Source organism: Oncorhynchus clarkii, chromosome 2 (genome assembly GCF_045791955.1).
Source record: "Oncorhynchus clarkii lewisi isolate Uvic-CL-2024 chromosome 2, UVic_Ocla_1.0, whole genome shotgun sequence".
In the NCBI taxonomy this organism is placed as follows: domain Eukaryota; kingdom Metazoa; phylum Chordata; class Actinopteri; order Salmoniformes; family Salmonidae; genus Oncorhynchus; species Oncorhynchus clarkii.
In genome coordinates this window covers 6,282,899-6,305,558 of record NC_092148.1, presented here as the reverse complement: position 1 = coordinate 6,305,558, position 22,660 = coordinate 6,282,899, and the positions used below count along the sequence as shown (strand labels likewise).

The following is a 22,660-nucleotide window of genomic DNA, read 5'->3' as shown; positions in this document are numbered from 1 at the left end:
TGCTATCATAGCTGTTGGTGGATTGGGTTAATGAGTGTTGGTATCATAGCTGTCGGTGGATTGGGTTAATGAGTGTTGGTATCATAGCTGTCGGTGGATTGTGTTAATGAGTGTTGGTATCATAGCTGTTGGTGGATTGGGTTAATGAGTGTTGGTATCATAGCTGTCGGTGGATTGTGTTAATGAGTGTTGGTATCATAGCTGTTGGTGGATTGGGTTAATGAGTGTTAGTATCATAGCTGTCGGTGGATTGTGTTAGTGAGTGTTGGTATCATAGCTGTTGGTGGATTGGGTTAATGAGTGTTGGTATCATAGCTGTCGGTGGATTGTGTTAATGAGTGTTGGTATCATAGCTGTCGGTGGATTGGGTTAATGAGTGTTGGTATCATAGCTGTCGGTGGATTGTGTTAATGAGTGTTGGTATCATAGCTGTTGGTGGATTGTGTTGCTATCATAGCTGTCAGTGGATTGGGTTAATGAGTGTTGGTATCATAGCTGTCGGTGGATTGTGTTGCTATCATAGCTGTCGGTGGATTGTGTTAATGAGTGTTGCTATCATAGCTGTCGGATTGTGTTAATGAGTGTTGGTATCATAGCTGTCGGTGGATTGTGTCTTTGGTCAAAAGTAGTGCACTATTTAGGGTATAGGGTGCTATTGGGCCCTATCAAAAGTAGTGCACTATTTAGGGTATAGGGTGCCACTCCCTGGGAAGATGTGCTGTTATCATTACACTTTGTATATTGTTTGAATGGTTTCCCAACACCAGTGTTTTATTTGTGATCTATGGTGAGTACTCCTGACTAGGGCTGTTGCAGTGATCATATTACCGGCAGTCAAATTCCACATGACCGTTTAGTCACAGTAATTAGACTTCTCCAAGCTCTAATGCTGCTGCTGGTCATTAGTAGCCTACCAAACTTGCTAACTGCCTGGTACTCCGCACTCTATTGTCCCTCTAATCACTCTGACATCAATGCAAATGTAATCGAAAATCTAATTAAACATTTCATGGGAACCCATGAGCTCATGGTGCGCAACATTTCTGTAGGCTATGCAATTGTGCGAGAAAACAGAGTGATGGCCTCTACTAAATAGAGGAGGATCCCGTCAGCTTTCTATAGGCTAGGCCTACTTTATTTCTCAACTTTCCTAATATTAAGCACATTGTTTATATTTACAACATTTATTTACAACATTTTCATGCCAGCCAGCCTACCTGGCTTTAGACCTGTCTAAAATAAATCATGGATTTATTGTGATGATGTAGGCTGTATTTATTAGACTTTTTACAATGTAAATGTCCCTAACATCTGAATCAGTGGCCTGAAGGCTGTGTGTGGAAGCCAGAAGATGCTAAATGTGTTTGTTAATTAACGGTCAATTACCGTGAGACCAACAGTTATTTGCTTGACAATCACCTGATTGTGTGACCGCCACAGCCCTACTCCTGACCATAGATCACCCTGCTCTCTTCTTTCACTTCCTGTCAATAAGTGTACTGACAGTAGAAGTCATTGGTGAGAATGTGTCCACTATCTCTTCTAGGTATCACCTCCACAAAGGCACTGGCTAACAACGCTGGATCACCTGTCATTTCTGCCCCCAACACTCTGGCCCCACAAGTCCCAGCGGCCGGGGCACAGCCCTGAAACCTCCACCCCCTCCTCCCAGCGGCTGCCGGGGCACAGCCCTGAAACCTCCACCCCCTCCTCCCAGCGGCTGCCGGGGCACAGCCCTGAAACCTCCACCCCCTCCTCCCAGCGGCTGCCGGGGCACAGCCCTGAAACCTCCACCCCCTCCTCCCAGCGGCCAGGGCACAGCCCTGAAACCTCCACCACCTCCTCCCAGCGGCTGCCGGGCACAGCCCTGAAACCTCCACCCCCTCCTCCCAGCGGCTGCCGGGGCACAGCCCTGAAACCTCGACCACCTCCTCCCAGCGGCTGCCGGGGACAGCCCTGAAACCTCCACCTCCCATCAGCCACCGGAGCACAGCCCTGAAACCACCACCTCCTCATGGGACCTCCTCACCTATGTTTGTGTGGGCCCGTGGGTCGGTTCAGCCCACCCCACTCTCTACTATGTGTTGGCCTGGCCCGTGGGTCGGTTCAGCCCACCCCACTCTCTACTATGTGTTGGCCTGGCCCGTGGGTCAGTTCAGCCCACCCCACTCTCTACTATGTGTTGGCCTGACCAGTGGGTTTCCTTTTTATTACGTTGAGAAGAATGACAGAGAAAAGATGTTGAAATTGCTTTTCCCTGTTCAGTTATATTTTGAGATCTGGACTTGACATCATGTTTTATTTGTCACACCTGTCTGGATGATTTGGTCTAGGAATTCTAAAACAATGTAGACATGATGAAGAAGAAGAAGAGAATGGATAATAACATTTATTTTGTATGTCCCAAATATACAGTCTAGCTTGAAACAGTTTGTTTGGGGATTCCTGCTGTTGCAATACACTGAACCTGTAGACAACTTCACAAAACGAGACAGGATTCTCTGATGTAGCCCCCACTTGGCAGTGCTGGATAGTTGCTCATACACTACTGTTAAGTGCAGGAGTTACCGGTGTTTGGAAGTTGTTAGAAGCTGTCGTACTTGGATTGGACATCTGTAGATACTCTACAGTAACTGTTAGGTTGCGTGCACCAAATGCTGACTATCACAGGGTCAATAGTTTGCCAATTTGGTGTTACTTTTACTTCTGTATACATATTTGTTTGTTTTTTAATGCGGTCTCTTACACATGATTTTCAATACATAGGCAATTTTGTAACTTTTTGTTTTTATTTTGGGAGGAGTCTTATCACTTGCAAAAAAAAATCGACTTCATAAATAAACAATTTTAAACAGGCAGGTATGAATAGTCCTTTATCATTGTATGTTTTCTGTTCTTTCTGTGAAATGTACAGACATTGATGCTGTAGAAACCCTGGGAAATATATGCACGGTTAGATTGGTGTACAAGCAACACAGACAGATTAATTTATTTCAACTAGCCCAGCCTAACGTATTATGTAATGGAGTCTAAACAACAAATGTTTTCTATTTTATTTAACCTTTATTTAACTAGGCAGTTAAGAACAAATTCTTATTTGCAATGACGTCCTACTATATCACTGACATCAGTGTATGCACTAATTATGTATCTAAGCCCTGGATTGCTGACCCTCTCCTATTGGCCATTGAGAGGCTTTGAAGCCACCACATTAGCACTCCCCAGTGGGAGCAGTCCTCCATAGGAATGAATGGAATTCTACAGTATTTCAATTCAATGTTTCAAGGAAAAAATTGCATGTATTTATGTATTTTTTTTCTTGTGTGGACAGTAACGGTACTTTAAAAACAACTATGGAAATGTTTTAATATTTTTTTCATTTTGTATTTGTATGTTTAGCACACATAATATGATTTAAAAGTATGTATGAAGGTGTCTGGAATAGAATAAAAATGTCACAAACGAATGTAGACATTAATACATGCATTTCTATAGCTACCAAAATAAAAGAAGTACAACGGAGAAGGAATACCAAGATGGCTTCAATAAAGCGCTCCCTGTTAGGCATCCGAAGTTTATACACAACATTGGACTGCACATCGCACACATTCAGTGGCAACATTTGACATCAACTACAGTTGCATTGTTGCCGCTCAGTGAGTGTCTGCGGGAGACAGGGGTCGCCTCCGGGCGGGGCGGAGACTGGCAGGTCTTCAACAGAACATGTGAAGTTATCTCGAAAGTTGCTCAATTTACTACTATCTAATTATTCAAAATGGGGAAGCTGGTTGCCATATCACTTTTTGTTGCTGCTTTGTCAGCATTTCTTGGAGAGAGAATTATTAACTTAAGGTAGGCTGTGTTTATGTAGTTGTAGCTTTTTTTTAGCTGTAATAAAATTGCATGCTAGCTGTTATAGTAGCTAGCTAGCCAATTTAGTGTTTTTGCTAGCAACCTCAAAAATGTGTTTTGTTGACAGCAAGCGATATAAGCCGGTTTTTCTATTTAACTTCCCTTTATTAGCCAGTGCTTTATTACTGAGTAATAATGGTTTGGGTTATTTTCACTTTTCTGAACTTATAAATTGAGAGATTGAGGGTCACTACATGTTGTTGACAAACAGCAATGCTGTGCGCCAAGCAAATCTGATCTCAATGCTCAAGTTACAGTAGTCTGAGGCTATACTAAATGTGATAGCTGACTAGGCTATATTTAATGATTGTTTGTACATAGACACATAAAAATGCCCTAAGTCATAACTACAGTGTTAAAACTGCAGTGTTATTCTGGAGTTTGAACCATTTGAAGGGATGTAAATTTGAACCTTATTTTACATGTTGCAGGAAAAGGACTCTTGCTTCCAGAAAGCTTGTCCAAACCCACCTCCCAAACTGCCATCCAATCAAAAGCCTTGGTACGTACAGTACACATGAATGTACAGGACATTGGGAACTTTAACAGTGCTGGCATGGATATAAAAGGCATGCCTTTCCATAAGCTCTGTGCCACATGTTCAATGGTATTATATGAAGTAACTGTACAACGCTATTTGCCTGTAAAGCCGTATCTAAACACATGTGATTTGATTTCTGACAGAGTACGGATCAGAGGACCTCACAATACTTCCCAATGGACTTGCTATTATTAGCACTGTGAGTTACAACATTGACTTGGCCCTATATGAAACACGCAACATAAAAAATGTAGTCGTAAATAAATGTATTAGGCTATCAACATATCCTAATATTAATCTTAATATTATTGGAATTACTAGGGCTTGAAGGATCCTGTATTGCCGTCCTATTCAGATGACCCTGGAAAGATGTACACCCTTGATATGAGTGAAGATTCTAGGATGAAACCAGTGGAGCTCCGCATGGGGAGAGGCTTTGACCTGGACTCCTTCAATCCACATGGAATCAGTGTATACACAGATGAGACGGGTAAATAAAACCCATAATCTGTGTCACAAATGGCACACTATTCCCTATAGGGCTCTGGTCAAAAGTAGTGCACTATATGGGGAATAGGGTGCCATTTTGGGACACAAACAGGTTTTGAAATGCATCTGCTGCTCTTCCCAATCTTCTCTTGTGTGAAAAGATAACTGTCAAAAACACAAGACGGATCAATTGATTGAGCTGAATCTTTTCTCCACTTTCCAGATAACTCAGTATACCTGTTTGTGGTCAATCACCCTCAAAAGAAAACACAAGTGGAGATCTTTCTGTTTGTTGAGGAGGACCACTCCCTTGTCTATGTGAAAACCATAAAGCATGAATTCCTTCACAGGTATGCAAGAGCTAAAGTCATGTCATTGCTTCAAACCAATTTGGTTTGTTACCTAGATTGTCAGTAGAGTTTCATATTACAGCAGGGCTAAAAGTGTAAATTACATGGTAACAATATGGAAATGTAGCCTATCCTCTTAAACTTGGCTAAGACTGAGAGTTTGGAGAAATTAGGGATATTTGAACTGAGCACAAACTAATGATCATTTTTGTTTTGTCATGTTATGCATCTAACAGTTCTTTAATATGCCATTTAGAGTAAATAGTGATTTAAGTTGATCTGTGGTTTTCTCTTAGTGTGAATGACATTGTGGCTGTGGGAGTGGAGAGCTTCTATGCCACCAACGATCACTATTTCAGTGGAGGCACTCTGAATACTCTGGAGGTACTTCTGGCTCAGCCCTGGTCTAACGTTGTGTATTACAGCCCTGAAGAGGTCAAAGTAGTGGCTGAGGGATTCTACATGGCCAATGGCATCAACATCTCACCTGACAAAAGGTACAATAATGTATTCAACTTCTATAGCTCTATTCAAGTATTCAGTCCCGTGTAGCTCAGTTGGTAGAGCATGGCGCCAGGGTTGTGGGTTTGATTCCCATTGGTAACCAGTATGACATGTTTTTAAAAGAATAAAGTACTCAAATGTATGCACTCACTACTGTAAGTCGCTCTGTATAAGGATGTCTGATAAAATTACAATTAAAAAAATAATGACATTACACAAAGAATTTCAAAGTGCTTTGAGTACTGTCCTGTGTACACACAGTTCAATAATCCTGTCCATATGGGCAGTCAAACCTGTTACGTGTTTGATTATAGAGTGGATATCACATGTTGACATGATAAGGTCTGTTGATGTGATGTTATGTAACATATAACTATTTATGTTTTCATGTAGGCACATATATGTGGCTGACTTATTTGACCACAACATACATGTTTTGGAGCGACTGGAAAGCAATGGTTTGGCCCCAGTAAAGGTAATGGCAGATTTGTTTTACACCTGGTAAATAGTCAAATGGACTATTGAAACATGCTGCTCTGTTGAAAGCCTAAATCTGATGTGTTTATTCTCTCCCATTGCTTGTGTATCTGAATCCAGAATAGGCTCTTTAAAACTAATTTCATGAGATTATTATTTTAAAAAGCATGAGCTGGCGCACACCCAAAGAAAATGATTTAGTGTAGAGGTGCTGACTAACGGCGAATAAACTATGTCTAAAAATATAGAGAGTCGCACACCGAATATATATAAAGTCCCAGTAATTTATTGGGTAAAAAAAACAATGTTTTGGCATTCAATGTGTCCTGAAGAAAGCACCCTGAAGAAGGCACCCTCTGCTCTCAGGCACCCTCTGCTCTCAGGCGCCCTGAAGAAGGCACAGTGATGCCGAAAACGTTAGGTGTTTTACCCAATAAATTACTGGGAGTTTATATATATAGAGTGTGTGACTCTCTTTATTTTTATAGCATACGTGATATTATTCTTTGTCACCAGGTCGTGGAAGTGGGCTCTCTTGTTGACAACATTTATGTTGACCCTGAGACTGGCGACTTGTGGATAGGTTGTCACCCTAATGGCTGGAAACTATTTCGAAATGATCCTGAGGATCTTCCTGGATCTGAGGTTCGTACACCTGCCGTGTGCTATTGAAACTTCCTGAGTGAACTGCTTTCTGGATCATATACCAGCAGTGTATCTCTGTACTATACACCAATATTGTTTTCACATGTTCACGCCTCTACTATGCTATTGTAAAATCTGCTGGACTACAGTACATTCCAACTACTGTACGAGAGGAAACACACAAGCGCAATGGACTTAGAGTGGACTTAGAGTGGATATGAACTGGACTTAAAGTGGTCTTAGAGTGGACTTAGAGTGCACTTAGAGTGCACTTAGAGTGGACTTAGAGTGGACTTAGAGTGGACTTAAAGTGGTCTTAGAGTGCACTTAGAGTGGACTTAAAGTGGTCTTAGAGTGCACTTAGAGTGGACTTAGAGTGGACTTAGAGTGGACTTAAAGTGGTCTTAGAGTGGACTTAGAGTGGACTTAGAGTGGTCTTAGTGGACTTAGAGTGGACTTAGAGTGGACTTGGGGTGGACTTAGAGTGGACTTAAAGTGGTCTTAGAGTGCACTTAGAGTGGACTTAAAGTGGTCTTAGAGTGCACTTAGAGTGGACTTAGAGTGGACTTAGAGTGGACTTAAAGTGGTCTTAGAGTGGACTTAGAGTGGACTTAGAGTGGTCTTAGTGGACTTAGAGTGGACTTAGAGTGGACTTGGGGTGGATTTGGGGTGGACATGGACTGGACTTGGAGTGGACTTGGAGTGTGCTCAGAGTGGATTTAGAGTGGACTTGGAGTGGACTTGGAGTGGACATTGAGTGGACTTGAAGTGTACTTGGAGTGGACATTGAGTGGACTTAAAGTGGACTTGGACTGGACCTGGGGTGGGTGTCTTTCTCTGTAATGCTCACTGTCTGGTATACATCTACATTTCATGATATTGTTTTCACAGGTGATTCAGATTAAAGACATCCACTCTGAGAAGCCAGTGGTGACCCAGGTCTATGCTGATGATGGCAGTGTGCTCATAGGATCCTCTGTAGCAGCTCCCTACGGAGGAAAGCTTCTCATTGGAACAATCTACCAGAAAGCCTTGGTCTGTGATCTAGCCAAGGTAGACCAGTAGCCAATGCTTTATGTAGAAAACAGGCTTCCGACGTGGGTTGTGGTCGGAAGAGTGCAAGTGTGCAACATACTGAATGTTGCAGATGGAAATGCAATGAATAGAGTTAACAAGATTCCTTACTCTATATGACAGGGAGAGATGTCTGTTCTACATAATATACAGTGGGGCAAAAAAATATTTTGTCAGCCACCAATTGTGCAAGTTCTCCCACTTAAAAAGATGAGAGAGGCCTGTAATTTTCATCATAGGTACACTTCAACTATGACAGACAAAATGAGAAAATCACATTGTAGGATTTTTAATGAATTTATTTGCAAATTATGGTGGAAAATAAGTATTTGGTCACCTACAAACAAGCAAGATTTCTGGCTCTCACAGACCTGTAACTTCTTCTTTAAGAGGCTGTATATCTAGCTGAAAATTCCTCAATGTTGTGCCGTACTGAATTCTGCCGTGGCCTGTGGGGTTCAAGTTGATAAGTAAAAAAATATATTTTAAAGTTAATTCATTGCATGCTCTGTCTAATCACAGGAAGTTAGATTTGCAATAAAGTTGACAAAATGATATGTCAAAGATAACGCTGGTGCACTGAACAAGACCTGTAACAATACAATACATAGTAATGTTGTATAAAAGTTGATAAATGACAGGAGAAATGACTTGATAAGAATAATCTGACTGTTATTTTTTTGGGCCTAAAATGACATACCCAAATATAACTGCCTGTAGCTCAGGACCTGAAGCAAGGATATGCATATTATTGATACCATTTGAAAGGAAACACTTTGAAGTGTGTGGAAATGTGAAATTGATGTAGGAGAATATAACACATTAGATCTGGTAAAAGATAATACAAAGGGGGAAAAAAACATTTATTTTAATTTTTTCCCCCCATCTTTGAAATGCAATAGAAAGGCCAATATCTCACTTAAGAGTCTAGGTGCAATTTCACTAGATGGCAGCAGTGTATGTACAAAGTTTTAGACTGATCCAATGAACCGTTGCATTACTGTTCAAAATGTTGTTTCAAGTCTGCCCAAATGTGCCGAATTGGTCAATTAACACAAGTACATAACTATAGAGAACATACAAAAATGATATGGTAATAAAAAATGTAAGTTTACACACTTCTAGGAATGTCATAAATTATGGATAATTAGCTTCCCTACAGAAAATACACCAACCTTCACACATCTAGATGTGATGTTTTTTTAATATAAAAATGGATTTTATCAAACAAAACTAAGCTACATTTTATCTCTGGATGACAAATCAGAGCAAGATTCTGAATGTAAGTATGTTATTTACCTTCAGAGGTGAATATATCAAACCAGTTGCTGTGATAAAAATGTTTTTGTTGTTGTGCACTCTCCTCAAACATTAGCATGGTATTTTTTCACTGTAATGGCTACTGTAAATTGGACAGTGCAGTTAGATTAACACACATTTAAGCTTTTTGCCCATATAAGACATGTCCTGGGAAATGTTCTTGTTACTAATGAAGAGGGTTAAACCAAGGCCTTATACCTTTTAAAGGGTTAATAAATTATGTTATGATAAACTGTAAGGTCTCCTCTTCACGAGACCTCTGTGTGTGTGTTAAAATCTGTTTTTGAGTGATGTGACCTTCAGACACTATCAGAAGGCGTCTACATTCAGACTCCTCCTGTCTGGATCCCACCGTGATTATCTGGTTTTCTGAGAACACAAGGCTGTCACAGACCTGATAAAACCAGCCACCTATCAGAAGATGCTTACACTCGTTCACCTTGTTATGACCCCATACTTGTGATGACAGGTCAAGTTTCGGTCAAACCCACTTCTGGGCTTTTAATTGCTGATAAGATGGTTACTGCTGTCAGAGGGAGGTTAGCTTTATTAAAATGTTGTTGCCATGGAAACTCATGCAAGGAGGACTGGGAGAGGCTATATGAGTTGCAGGATGTCTTACACATTTTGCAGAACTTGGGGAGAACTATCATATACTGTTATACTGTACTCTGTACCAACTTCTGCCTACAATTGTATTACTAAAATGAGTATTTTAATACTTAAACTAAGAGTCTGTGTTTCCTTTCCATTACTAATGTATGTTTGATAATTATATAGACCTGATCATCTGTTGAAGAGATTGACCAACACTTACAGCGTCATGCTAATCACATTAGCGCTCTTTATTTCAACTGTCCCGTGGGGGGACCGATCCCATAAAGGCAGTGGTGGAAAAAGTACCCAATTGTCATACTTGAGTAAAAGTATAGATACCTTAATAGAAAGTTACTCAAGTAAAAGGAAAAGTCTCCCAGTAAAATACTACTTGAGTAAAAGTATAAAAGTATTTGGTTATAAATATACTTAAGTATCCAAAGTAAATGTAATTGCAAAAAAATATAGTTAAGTATCAAAAGAAAAAGTAGAAGTGTAAATCATTTCAAATTCCTTATTTTAAGCAAAGCAGACGGCCCCATTTTCTTGTTTTTAAAATGTATGGATAGCCAGGGGCACACTCCAACACTCAGGTATAATTTACGAAAGATGCATTTGTGTTTAGTGAGTCCGTCAAATCAGAGGCAGAAGGGATGACCATGTGTTGTCTTGATAAGTGTGTGAATTGGTCATTTTCCTGTCCTGCTAAGCTTTCAAAATGTAACTTTTGGGTGTTAGGTAAACTCAATGGAGTAAAAAGTACATTCTTTCTTTAGGAATGTAGTGTTAAAAGTTTAAAAAATATATATCAATAGTAAAGTACAGATACCCCAAAAATTGACTTAAGTAGTACTTTAAAGTATGTTTACTTAAGTACTTTACACCCCTGCGTAGAGGTTAAAGTTCAATTACAGGTACATCTCACTGATTTGACATGGAAAACCAGTATTTGATATGTTTTCTACCCTCTTTGTAAAGTGAACTAGATTCAGTTGTGAAGTAACTGAGTATTGTATTCTTCACAAGTGTGTTAACTTCTTTACATTAAATGCGGGCCGCTAATTTGGCGTGCAAGTCTCAACTGTTGTTTAGTTGTCAACTCATTTGTCTGAAAAGCAGCAAACAAGTGATGTGGACAATATCATCATCATGAACCCGGGGATCACAGTTTTAGGACTGCAGATTTGACCTCCCTCTAGGAATTGCTAAACTACAGCGCGCCCCATGGTTCAACTGTGCAATTACACTCTGCCTGTACACAACACACCCACCTTTTGCACACGGATTTCATAACCTTTGACCAAGGGAAAGAGTTTGTCTGCCATGAAGTGGGTGCTTGTTACCATCTGCATTGCTGCATTGGCAGCTCTTTTGGGGCAAAGACTTCTTAAATTGAGGTAGGCTGCATGGTTGCTGAACATTTTAACATTATAGGGCATGTGTATCTTCTTTGGAATGTCTTCTTCGGAATCATGCTACATTTTCCTGATCAGAGTTTACAATATTGACCTGATTGGCATTGTCAACAGAGGCCTCAGACATTAAAAGTGATATTTGAAAAATAGGCTTTTAGCAAAATTGAAGTGAACTACTTTAGGTGAATTGAGCAGTGGTGTGAGAGTGTCAAAAGCTGAAATTAGAATGATCTGTGTTGCTCTTGCTTTCACACCAAAGTAATATTAACCGGGTTCTATTTGCAGTGAAATAGCCCTTGCCAACAGAGAAGTGCCTGTAAAACGCCTCCCCAACTGTCACCTATTAAAGAATATAGGTATGTCTGAACCAGTCCATTAAATTGTAATCATATTGACATTATAACAGTTCATGCTTTAATTAATACATATAGTATAGTTCTTCTATGTTTCACATCGGTGTGAGATAGATACCAATGTAATGTTGAAATAGCCTGTTCTACTTTGAGCCTGTTCCAGTTATTCCAGTAGGCTCAAAATAATGAGTCTTCTCAGTATGTGTGATGAGATCAGGCTGTATAACCGCTAGTTGGGCAAGTGTCAGGGCTGAAGTCCATTAGACTAATAGTCCAAGTATCAACGTGTCCCAGCATGCTTTGTTTGGTGTCATGATGATGATGTTATGTTTAATGAAGGCCTTTGGCCTATGGGATAAAAATAATACATTGATATAGGCTATTGCTAATGGTTTGTGGACAATCCTATATGTACAGAATATGGAGCAGAGGACTTCACCATACTTCGAGATGGACTGGCCATCATAAGCACCGTAAGTACAATCCATTGTCATGATGCGATCCTTCATGACAAGCATATTCTGGTAAGGCACACTGAATAATTAAAATATTGTCCTCAATTCATAATATTGCCTGTTGAACATACCTCCCTCACACTGATGATAAAATAACTATTTTTACAGAATAAAACAGCTGTTTTTAATAATACAATACATACAACCTAATGTATCCCAAACGGTACCCTATTCCCTACATAGTGCACTAATTTAGTCAAAAGTAGTGCACTATATAGGGAATAGGGTGACATTTAGGACTTTTGAGGACCCTGTCACTCATGTCAAATCAATACCCCCACCCAGGGCTTGAAATATCCTGGAATGCCCTCCTTCTCTGATGACCCAGGGAAGATCTATACCCTGGACCTGTTGGACCCCAGACTGATCCCTGTGGAGCTGACAATCAAAGGAGACCTGGACCGGAACTCCTTCAACCCCCATGGAATCAGTGTCTACATTGACGAGACAGGTAAAGTATGGGAGATTTAGCTCTCACATATGAAATGAGTTTGTTTCAAAAACATCGGACATGTGGTAACTTCACAAAGTGGACCAGTGAGCTTTGTGTAATCACCCACCCAAACAATAAAATCCACAGCGTATATAGAGACACACTTTGACTGTGAATCTCTCTGCCAGACACTTTCCCTCATCAAGACCGGCTAGACCGTAATGGCCAGCTGTTTGATTCAACAACATACAAAAATGGAAATTACACAAGATATGTTTATAATATATTTTATTAATAAAATATAAGTACAATATACAGTACCAGTCAAAAGTTTGGACACACCTGCTCATTCAAGGGTTTTTCTGTTTTTTAAAAACTATTTTCTACATTGTAGAGTAATAGCGAAGACATCACAACTATGAAATAAAACATATGGAATCATGAGGTAACCAAAAAAGTGTTAAAAATATCTAAATATATTTTAGATTCTTCAAATTAGCCACCCTTTGCCTTGATGACACACTTTGCACACTTTGGCATAAAGAAAAACCCTTGAATGAGTAGGTGTGTCCAAATATTTGACTGGTACTGTATAGCAAAACAGTGCAGTATACAGTAAAACAATACAGTATACAGTAAAACAATACAGTATACAGTAAAACAATACAGTATACAGTACAACAATACAGTATACAGTACAACAATACAGTATACAGTAAAGCAATACAGTATACAGTAAAACAATACAGTATACAGTACAACAATACAGTATACAGTAAAACAATACAGTATACAGTAAAACAGTACACAGTAAAACAGTACAGTATAAAACATGTGTCAGCAATTATTCTAGTTACTCAAGTCAGAAATCGCAGGAAATTCCTCCATTCCAGACCAGATTATCCCAAATTGGAACACTCTTCAGACCATTGCCTATGGAATTATGAACACTAGTGTGTGTGTGTGTGTGTGTGTGTGTGTGTGTGTGTGTGTGTGTGTGTGTGTGTGTGTGTGTGTGTCTTCCCTGTCAATCAATAGAGAGCCTTAGACACCAGAGGAGACAGTAGAGACGATATTTCTCACTGCTGAACTCCCATCTCCTTCCAGATAAAACCATCTATCTGTTTGTTGTCAATCACCCTCAACATTACACGAGCCAGGTAGAGATCTTTCTATTTGTCGAGGAGGACAACACCATTGTGCACCTGAAAACTATAAAGCATGATCTCCTTCATAGGTAGGTGTGAGATGTTTACATTTACATGATGTGGATGAACCACATTGGCTATGTACTGTACAGTATGACCAGTGAGAGTTCCACAGTGGTGTGTTTCTGCTTGGCTAACTCTGTATGTTTTTGCCCTTTACTCTCTCAGTGTGAATGACATTGTGGCTGTGGGAGTGGAGAGCTTCTATGCCACCAACGATCACTCCTATCCCAGTGCAGTGCTACACATGCTGGCTGTGTTCCTGGGTCTACCCTGGGCTGACGTGGTTTACTACAGCCCTGGAGGAGTGAAGGCAGTGGGCGATGGCTTCCTATCTGCTAACGGCATCAACATGTCACCCGACAAAAGGTGCCTTCTTTGTTTCCACAATTGTAGTAAAGTCTACACAATTGAGAATCCAACAGTTTAAAATGTACAAATCGGTTGTGCTCTTTGGAAGTGTGTTATGCAGTAAAACAATAAATGTGTTCTTCCCCCCACAGGTATCTATACGTGTCTGCTATTTTGGACCATGAGATTGCTGTTTTTGAGATAAAGAAAAACAAAGACTTGGTACATGTCAAGGTAAAACTTTTTCACTACATCAAATATGAACGCAAACTTCTTTACGGGCATAATATTATATTTAGTATTGTTTCTAGAGATGGTCCAACCGCTGTAATACAATCAGCCATCACATTCCTAATGATGTCTGTCTCCAACCAGTCTGTAGCCGTTGGGTCTCTCTGTGACAACATCGAGGTGGACCATGTAACAGGTGACCTATGGCTGGGTTGTCACCCTAATGGAGCAAAGGTAGCAGTATATGACCCTGAGGATCTACCTGGATCTGAGGTTAGTACGTCATTTACCATGTCCTCTCTAGTTCTATTATATTATAGGAATAAATTCACTCTGATCTCAGTTCCAAATGGCACCCTATTCCCTATAGCAGTAGTTCCCACACTTTTTATAGTCCCATACCCCTTCAAACATTCAACCTCCAGCTGCGTACCCCCCCTCTAGCACGAGGGTCAGCACACTCTCAAATGTTGTTTTTTTGCCACCATTGTAAGCCTGCCACCCACACACTATACGATACATTTATTAAACATAAGAATGAGTGTGAGTTGTTGTCACAACACGGCTCATGGGACGTGACAAAGAGCTCTTATAGGACCAGGGCACAAATAATAATATAATAATAGTCAATAATTTTGCTTTTTATTTAACCATCTTAGATATTAAACCTTATTTGTTAATTGAAAATTGTGCATAACTCAGCACAGGTTAATGAGAAAGGTGTGCTTGAAAGGATGCACTTAACTCTGCAATGTTGGGTTGTATTGGAGAGAGTCTCAGTCTTAAATCATTTTCCACAAACAGTCTGTGTCTTTATTTAGTTTTCATGCTAGAGAGGGCCGAGAATCCACTCTCAGGTATGTGGTTGCAAAGGGCATCAGTGTTTTAACAGCATGATTTGCCAAGGCAGGATATTCTGAGCGCAGCCCTATCCAGAAATCTGGCAGTGGCTTCTGATTAAATTCAATTTTCACAGAACCGCTTGTTACAATGTTTATGAGTCTCTCTTGTTCAGATATCAGTAAGTGGACTGGAGGCAGGGCATGTAAGTGGACTGGAGGCAGGGCATGTAAGTGGACTGGAGGCAGGGCATGTAAGTGGACTGGAGGCAGGGCATGTAAGGGATAACCAATCCAGTTGTTTGTGTCATCCGTTTCGGGAAAGTATCAGCGTAATTTCACACCCAACTCACTCAGGTGCTTCGCTATATCACATCACCAGTTTGGGAATACCTGCCCTATAGAGTATACTCCCTATGGGCCTTGGCCAAAAGTAGTGTAGTGTACTGTATAGGGAATAGGCTGCCATTTGGGACACAGCCCCATGTACCAAAAGCTTTAATTGCTTTTCTTTATCATAATTTGTTTTATAGGTCATTAGGATTCAGGACATCCACTATGAGAAGCCAGTGGTGACCCAGGTCTATGCTGATGATGGCAGTGTGCTCATAGGATCCTCTGTAGCAGCTCCCTATGAAGGAAAGCTTCTCATAGGAACAGTCTACCACAAAGCCCTGGTCTGTGATCTGAAGTAGCCAATGATTCCTTCCAGACATCTGATTTCCAAAGTCTGTGTGTGTATATATAGATGCAGTAATGACACTCAAACTGTATTGTTCTCAAAGTCTGTGTGTGTGTATATATAGGTGCAGTAATGACACTCAAACTGTATTGTTCTCAAAGTCTGTGCTGTTTCTGTATAGTACATCTTGTCTGGTGTAATATGATTGAAAAGTATAAATATTCCACATGGTTGCCACAATATAACACTGCAATTGCTGTGATGCATGGCATGTGTAATTATGTTAAATGATAAGAGGCCGTCTGCGCTCTTTTAAGTTCCTTAGTACTCAATAGTGTCTGTTCCAGGTGAGTAGGAGTCAAAATAAGAATACTGGAAAAGATGAGAGACCTGCACACTGTCGAAAATGGTGGACTATTTGTATTGATTAAACCGTTATATTTCATTATTTTACTTTGACATATTGTTGATCATCGATCTTTGGGGGAATGTTTTTCGGGGGGGGGGGGTAATGACAAAGCAAAAAATACAAAATGATTCTATATCTTATATCTCCTTTTTCAAGTCCACTACCACTACATCTACTCATATAAAAAACATGGAAATTGCATAGAAACTCATGTAAACTTTATTTCTGAAGGCAGTTTGTAACAATAGACAAACTACATTGCTTTCAGTTTCTCATTTTAGAGTCAGGTAAATCACACTGGCAACTCTAAGGAGTCCATTGTTTGCTATATTTTCCTTCTTTTACTTTTCCCACAGACCAAAATGTGTGTTTAACATCAAGATAAAGATAACAGAGAAGACAGGAAGTTGTCCAGACTGTGTTCATGATCTTAGGTCTTGATAATCTTGGGTCATACATTTCACTGATCACGATGTTAAGGAAAACCGTTTGTTTCCACTCCTCACCACAGGGGAATGTGACCAATCCTAACTCTGCCATAGTCTCTGGTTGTCCCAGGACCTTCTTATGATGCTTCTACATCATTCAGTTCAGATGGATAAAAAGGTGTGATGGGATGATAAATTAAAAGGTGTGATGGGGGTGATAAATTAAAAGGTGTGATGGGGGTGATAAATAAAAAGGTGTGATGGGGTGATAAATTAAAAGGTGTGATGGGGTGATAAATAAAAAGGTGTGATGGGGTGATAAATAAAAAGGTGTGATGGGGTGATATTAAAAGGTGTGATGGGGTGATAAATAAAAAGGTGTGATGGGGTGATATTAAAAGGTGTGATGGGGTGATATTAAAAGGTGTGATGTGGTGATATTAAAAGGTGTGATGGGGTGATAAATAAAAAGGTGTGATGGGGTGATAAATAAAAAGGTGTGATGGGTACAATAAATAAAAAGTTGTGATGATCCGCGGACCCATCACAGACCCATCATACCTTTTATTTATCTGAATTCACAAGTTTTATGCACCAACCAAACTTCTAGGAGAGAGCGATAGTCCCCTTTTGATTACATCATTCAGTTCTCCATGAAGAGGATGGATCCAAGGCTTCAGCCTTTCTCATCATTCTCCTCTCCCGAATCCCCCTCCACTACCTTTGATACAGTAAACCTATTCTCTCCACCATCTTGATTCTGAACATTCTCCTCTTTGTTGATGTTAGGACCTAGATCGGCGGGGTTTAGGTTCTCTTTTGAGTTGGACACATAAACAGCCTTCGCTCTAGTGTCCCTATCCAGACAGTTCTCCTCAAACACAGGGTCTTTCATAAAGACAGGGTCATCCTCGATAAGCCTCTGCCCCTCCTCTCCCATCCCAAAGCTGCTTAGTAACATATTGTGACTGATGCTGAGGTGGCGCCTCAGGCGGCGTGGGGAATGCTCCAGGGTTTGGATATTCGTCCCCAGGATGTCACTACAGCTCTTTGAACGACTCAACTCCTTGAATTCCATCTTCGGCTTCGGCTTCGCGGCAGCGCCAATCTGCCTGATGGCGGTGCTGTAGTCCTCATGCTTCTCAGACAGGAAGTTGAAGATGTCGACGGCGGTGGGGAGGCGGCGAGGGCTGTGGATGTCGTCCTTCTCGAGCTGCCATCGATGGTCCAGGTGGTCCATCCTGTGTCTCTGCCTTCTCTTCTTCAGGACCTTGTGAGCCGACACCACCATGTGGACGTTCCAGCTGAAGAAAAGAGACAGCCAGGCCAGACCCATGTATATCCACACCTCTGCAAACACCCGGTACAGCCTTGGGTAGTCTATGTTTGGATTGATACCTGTGGAGTCAAAAAGACAACATAGTTTAATTAAGTATATGTCACCCTTTCTTCAGCTTGGACAAAGCAGGATTGCACCAGGCAATGAATCCAACTCCAAATAACTTTATGATCCTCTAATGTGAATTAGGTGATATAATGATCTCTTAAATATAAACTAATATTTTCTGAGGAATGCCATCTACTTCATGAAAAGCCTATGTAACTACCTGCGACGTAGTCCCCGAAGCCGACAGTGGTGAGGGTGATGAAGGAGAAGTAGAAGCCCTCCAGGTACGACCATCCCTCCAGGGACATGAACACAAACGGGGGGATCACCAGGTGTACCAGCAGACCCCACAGGAGGAAGATGGCCGTGCAGATCAACTGGACCTTTTTCTGCAGACGGCACACGGGGAGAATCAATCAATCATTCAAATGTATTTAAAGAACTTTGTGACAACTGCTGATGTAAAAAGGGCTTTACAGTGAGCCGGCCTAGACCCCAGAGAGCAACCAAAGCAGCAGCTAAAGCACAGTGAGAAGAACAAGCAACGGCATGTGACACAAGTGACAATGTTAGACCAATCCCTTTGATTTGACCATGTCAATTGTCATTTTTGAGTGTTCCACCAGATCTGGTGACAAGGCTAACATGTCTTGTAGGCTAACACTTTTCCATTAGTTGGACCATACGGGATTCAGTCATTAGTACGCAGCTACAGTGGCTAAACGTGGCTGACCATTGGCTAATCCGCTGTTAATAAATGCTTAAGTCATGTATTGCACCTCCCCAAAAGTCGTTGATAGAAATCCATATCAGTACATTAGACGTGCTGAGAGACTCCCAGTGAGTCTTACCACACTAAGGCCTTTGAGTACCAGGACCTGTCCCAGGCGCTTGGCTCTGTCTCCGAAGAACGAGCCCAGCTCACTAATCCAGGTGAGGCAGAGAGGGATCCCACACAGGCCATACAGGATGCAGAATATACGGCCGCCAGCCGTCTTTGGGGCAACATTACCATAACCTGCAAATCACAAACGTATAGGCTTTCAGACGGGGGTGGCAGCTTCATTTCTGCTACGGTTAGACATTGGGTAACTGAGTTAGCAGCTGTTATCGGAGAGAGATAAACATGTTTCAATGTTTCCAGTGTTGTATTCAAGATATTGCCCACCTATGGTAGTGACAATAGTGGCAGCAAAGACAACTGAATTGGTCCAGTCCCAGTTGTTGTAGGTATTCTCTCCAGTGATGGTCACACCTTGTCCAGCAGCGTCTGACACCACCTAGGGAACAGAGTGGGTTATCACACTGTACAAACAGAGCTGATTGGGGTTATCTTAAACGTTAACGGGTTTCATTGGGATTCATTTCAGGAGTCTTCACACTCTAGGTAAACACAGAGTTACTTTGGGAATCTAAATCCACTGAGATTGAGCAAATAAAAATATAATATGTTCCCACTTTGATTTGTTTGAAAAATATATTTTAGTCATTACACACAAACAATAGACCCCTGTTATATATTTCCAGAACCTTCAAATAGAAGGACACAACCGTAATGAAGGGACTGACAACGCCCTCTGTAGTCTCGTAAACACGACCCTAGACAGCAGTGGCATTGAAACATTGGAGGCAACCCGGATATCTAGAGAGACAACGCCCTCTGAAAATATGCTGCCCCTTGGCTATTCCACGGTAGCAGAGTGGCACTGAGACTCTGATTTGACACTATAAAATGTATGTCAAATGAAAACCAATGATTGCAAAGTTAAACAAAACATACAACTCTGCACAAGGACTACTTTTAACAATTTCCACTGAAAACATATTGGCTTGAAGAACAGTGCAGACGCAAAGTTTGGCAACATAATGACTGTGCAATCTTCTGACGTCATTCTGTTACCAACGTTGCATCTGCACTGTTATCGGAGCAAAGAAAATGGCAAACCAGTTCTTCTGAACTGTCCCAGCATGCTGACTTGGCTCCTTCGTTAAAGAGCACAGAGATGATGAAAACGCATGTAGGCTCATCAGTGATGTGTTCTGTTCTATAATGTGTTCTATAATTGAAACTTGATTTATAAGCGTAGATGTACTCCAAGCTTTTACTGCAACAGTGAAAATAATATATTCATAATACCATATAAAAATACAAATATGCTTAAATATTATCAATAACACAGCCATATCAGTACTGCCAAGGACTGAAATGTCCTAACTTGACAAGCTTTGTTTAGATTAAATCATTTCAGATGATCTACAATGTTATTTTTTCATGTAAAATTACCCACAAAGCATTTGACATCAGGCGATGCCTTTTGGACGTCTTTTTCTGATCCTCCATATTTTTGGGGTATTTTTTTGGAGCCCCGATTTCAATGTCCACGAACGTGGATTTTTGGTCCCGTCCGGATCAAATCTGAACCAATCATAGTTGTCCAGACCGGCCTATATTTGGCCCAAACACAGACATGGATCTGGTCCACACAGACCAGATGTGTATTTTATCATTAGAACAATACCCAGCTAGTGTTTGTTTTTCCATGTATATTTTGGACATTCAGCAGATGCTCTTATCCAGAGTGACTTACAGTCAGTGTATTCAACTAAGGTTGAAGCATTTCGCTACACTCGCATTAACATCTGCTAACCATGTGTATGTGACAAATAAAATTTGATTTGATTTGATTTGAGGTAGATAAACAACAACATATCACAGTCATAGCAAGAAAAAAATATTCTGTAAACGTTACTCAGAATGTCATTGTAGTGGTCAGTTTGTTCATTCTGTATGCTGGCCTACTTTGATCATCATTGCTGCCAGTTTTAAAGGATTTGAAAAAGCTAACATTACTGCATGTGATAGATGGGAGCAATAATACATATTTGGTTTCTTACTTAATAGAACATGTATAGCATTTAATTTTTTGCCATAGAATCAATGTCTGAAAAATACATATTTTCAATGTCTGAAAAATACATATTTTTTCCATTCATTCAGCCTCTAAAACGGACCTGATTTCAACGTCCAGAAAATAAGTATTTTTGACATCCATATAACACTTATTTTCGAGGTCCCAGAGGTCTAAGCTTTCATTCAGCATCTGAAATGCCCTGGGTAGGTTTATTATCCAGGGACAACGTCCATGGGACTAAATAGTTGTCGAACAGTAGGCCTAAAACATAGTGGCAATTCTACGGTAACAGAGGGATTCTGAGACTCGGATTTTTTCACTTTAAAATAAACAAAAAACAACGATTGCAAAGAAGTTAAACAAACCACACAACTCCATTCACAAGGACTACTTTTAACAACTTCCACTGAAATGTTTACAATACATTTGCTTGAAGAACAAAGGTGCATAGAGTTGTACGGTTTGTTTAACTTTGCAATTATTGTTTTTTGTTTGACATACATTTGGAAGTGAAAAATCCGACTTTCAGCAATAGCTGTTACACCTTGGAATCGCCCATAGTGTAAAATACAGTTTTAGAGACATAATAAAGTTCCAATGCTGACCAAGCTGACAACACATTAATGATAATCATTAAAACACCGATTGTGAACATAATACATGTATTCTAAATTGAATCCCTACATACCCCCAAAATATAGTTCAGATCTTCTTTAGTCAAGCACGGATATGTTTTAAGAATGTTTTCCTTTTGACGGGAATATTCGGATTTGGCCAGTTTCCAATTGGGTTCTTCAAGTATTTGAAATATTGCTGCCCCGATCGATAGGTAAAAAATGATACCTGACGTTAATACAGGACCCTTATCAGACATTGCCGATCACTTAAAGATAATCCTCATTATAAAACTCGCATCAGAATTGTTGCCCAAAACAAAAAATAGGACGCGTGTTGCATTCAAACTTCTCTTCCTGGTTCCTGTGCTGGGTAATTACAAACGTGGGAGACTTGGATTGTGATAATACAACGGAGGAGGACAAATTCAACCCAGTCCACATACAAGACATCGTTTCAGGTGTGCGCCATTGTTTAGCCTATAGTATCATTTTCAAAGAGACAGAAAAACGTTTATGTGCCTTTCTGATTTCCACAACCTAGCTATATGGGTTTAAAGCTGGAATCCGTAGCTGTGAAACTGCCACGTTAGCCTAGCTGCTTCAAACAACGAACACTGTTTTTTCCCCCTCGGACATCATTGCAGTGCGATATAACAGCAGATTATGTACTTCTCAAGCTTCATAATCAAAGCAAAATCAATAAGAAACGCGACCAGTGGCACTGTTCACTGTAAACTGATCTCAGATGTAATGCTGTGTGGGTTAAAGGTCTCAAATTAAATATCTTTATTGAGTTTTGACTGATTGAAAGTCTGTGGCTGGGGATGTGTTTATGGAAAACAGCCACATAGACGTCTACCTTTACGAAAAAAGATTGCAGTATAACTGGTGTATGCTGCAAATACCGCGTCCAAAATAACACCGTTTTTTTACTGCAGTAATTTTGCAGTGTATTTGCAGTTCAACGTCAG

At 40.4% G+C, this 22,660-nt stretch overlaps 3 protein-coding genes across 4 annotated transcripts; 2 read left to right on the top strand and 1 right to left on the bottom strand.

Annotated features, from left to right (window-relative positions):
• Positions 1-3,642: 3,642 nt before the first annotated feature.
• LOC139419708 (serum paraoxonase/arylesterase 2-like) lies at positions 3,643-10,039 on the top strand. The gene is made up of 9 exons (XM_071169697.1): positions 3,643-3,852; positions 4,344-4,414; positions 4,597-4,652; positions 4,775-4,943; positions 5,166-5,292; positions 5,589-5,789; positions 6,190-6,271; positions 6,790-6,918; positions 7,810-10,039. The coding sequence occupies exons 1-9, from the start codon at positions 3,776-3,778 to the stop codon at positions 7,981-7,983; spliced, it is 1,086 nt and encodes a 361-aa protein (XP_071025798.1). The 5' UTR covers positions 3,643-3,775; the 3' UTR covers positions 7,984-10,039.
• Positions 10,040-11,187: 1,148 nt separating this feature from the next.
• LOC139419691 (serum paraoxonase/arylesterase 2-like) lies at positions 11,188-16,395 on the top strand. 2 transcript variants are annotated; one of them, XM_071169679.1, is made up of 9 exons: positions 11,188-11,306; positions 11,610-11,680; positions 12,095-12,150; positions 12,478-12,643; positions 13,733-13,862; positions 14,002-14,202; positions 14,337-14,418; positions 14,560-14,688; positions 15,788-16,395. In XM_071169679.1, the coding sequence occupies exons 1-9, from the start codon at positions 11,233-11,235 to the stop codon at positions 15,947-15,949; spliced, it is 1,071 nt and encodes a 356-aa protein (XP_071025780.1). In that variant the 5' UTR covers positions 11,188-11,232; the 3' UTR covers positions 15,950-16,395. The 2 variants fall into 2 exon arrangements, with proteins under 2 accessions (XP_071025780.1, XP_071025787.1); XM_071169686.1 differs by having other exon boundaries at positions 11,194-11,306; positions 14,337-14,406.
• Positions 16,396-17,190: 795 nt separating this feature from the next.
• LOC139419683 (potassium channel subfamily K member 5-like) lies at positions 17,191-21,981 on the bottom strand. The gene is made up of 5 exons (XM_071169668.1): positions 21,761-21,981; positions 19,329-19,440; positions 19,012-19,178; positions 18,381-18,549; positions 17,191-18,171 (listed from the first exon to the last, which is right to left on the bottom strand). The coding sequence occupies exons 1-5, from the start codon at positions 21,944-21,946 to the stop codon at positions 17,450-17,452; spliced, it is 1,356 nt and encodes a 451-aa protein (XP_071025769.1). The 5' UTR covers positions 21,947-21,981; the 3' UTR covers positions 17,191-17,449.
• Positions 21,982-22,660: the final 679 nt, after the last annotated feature.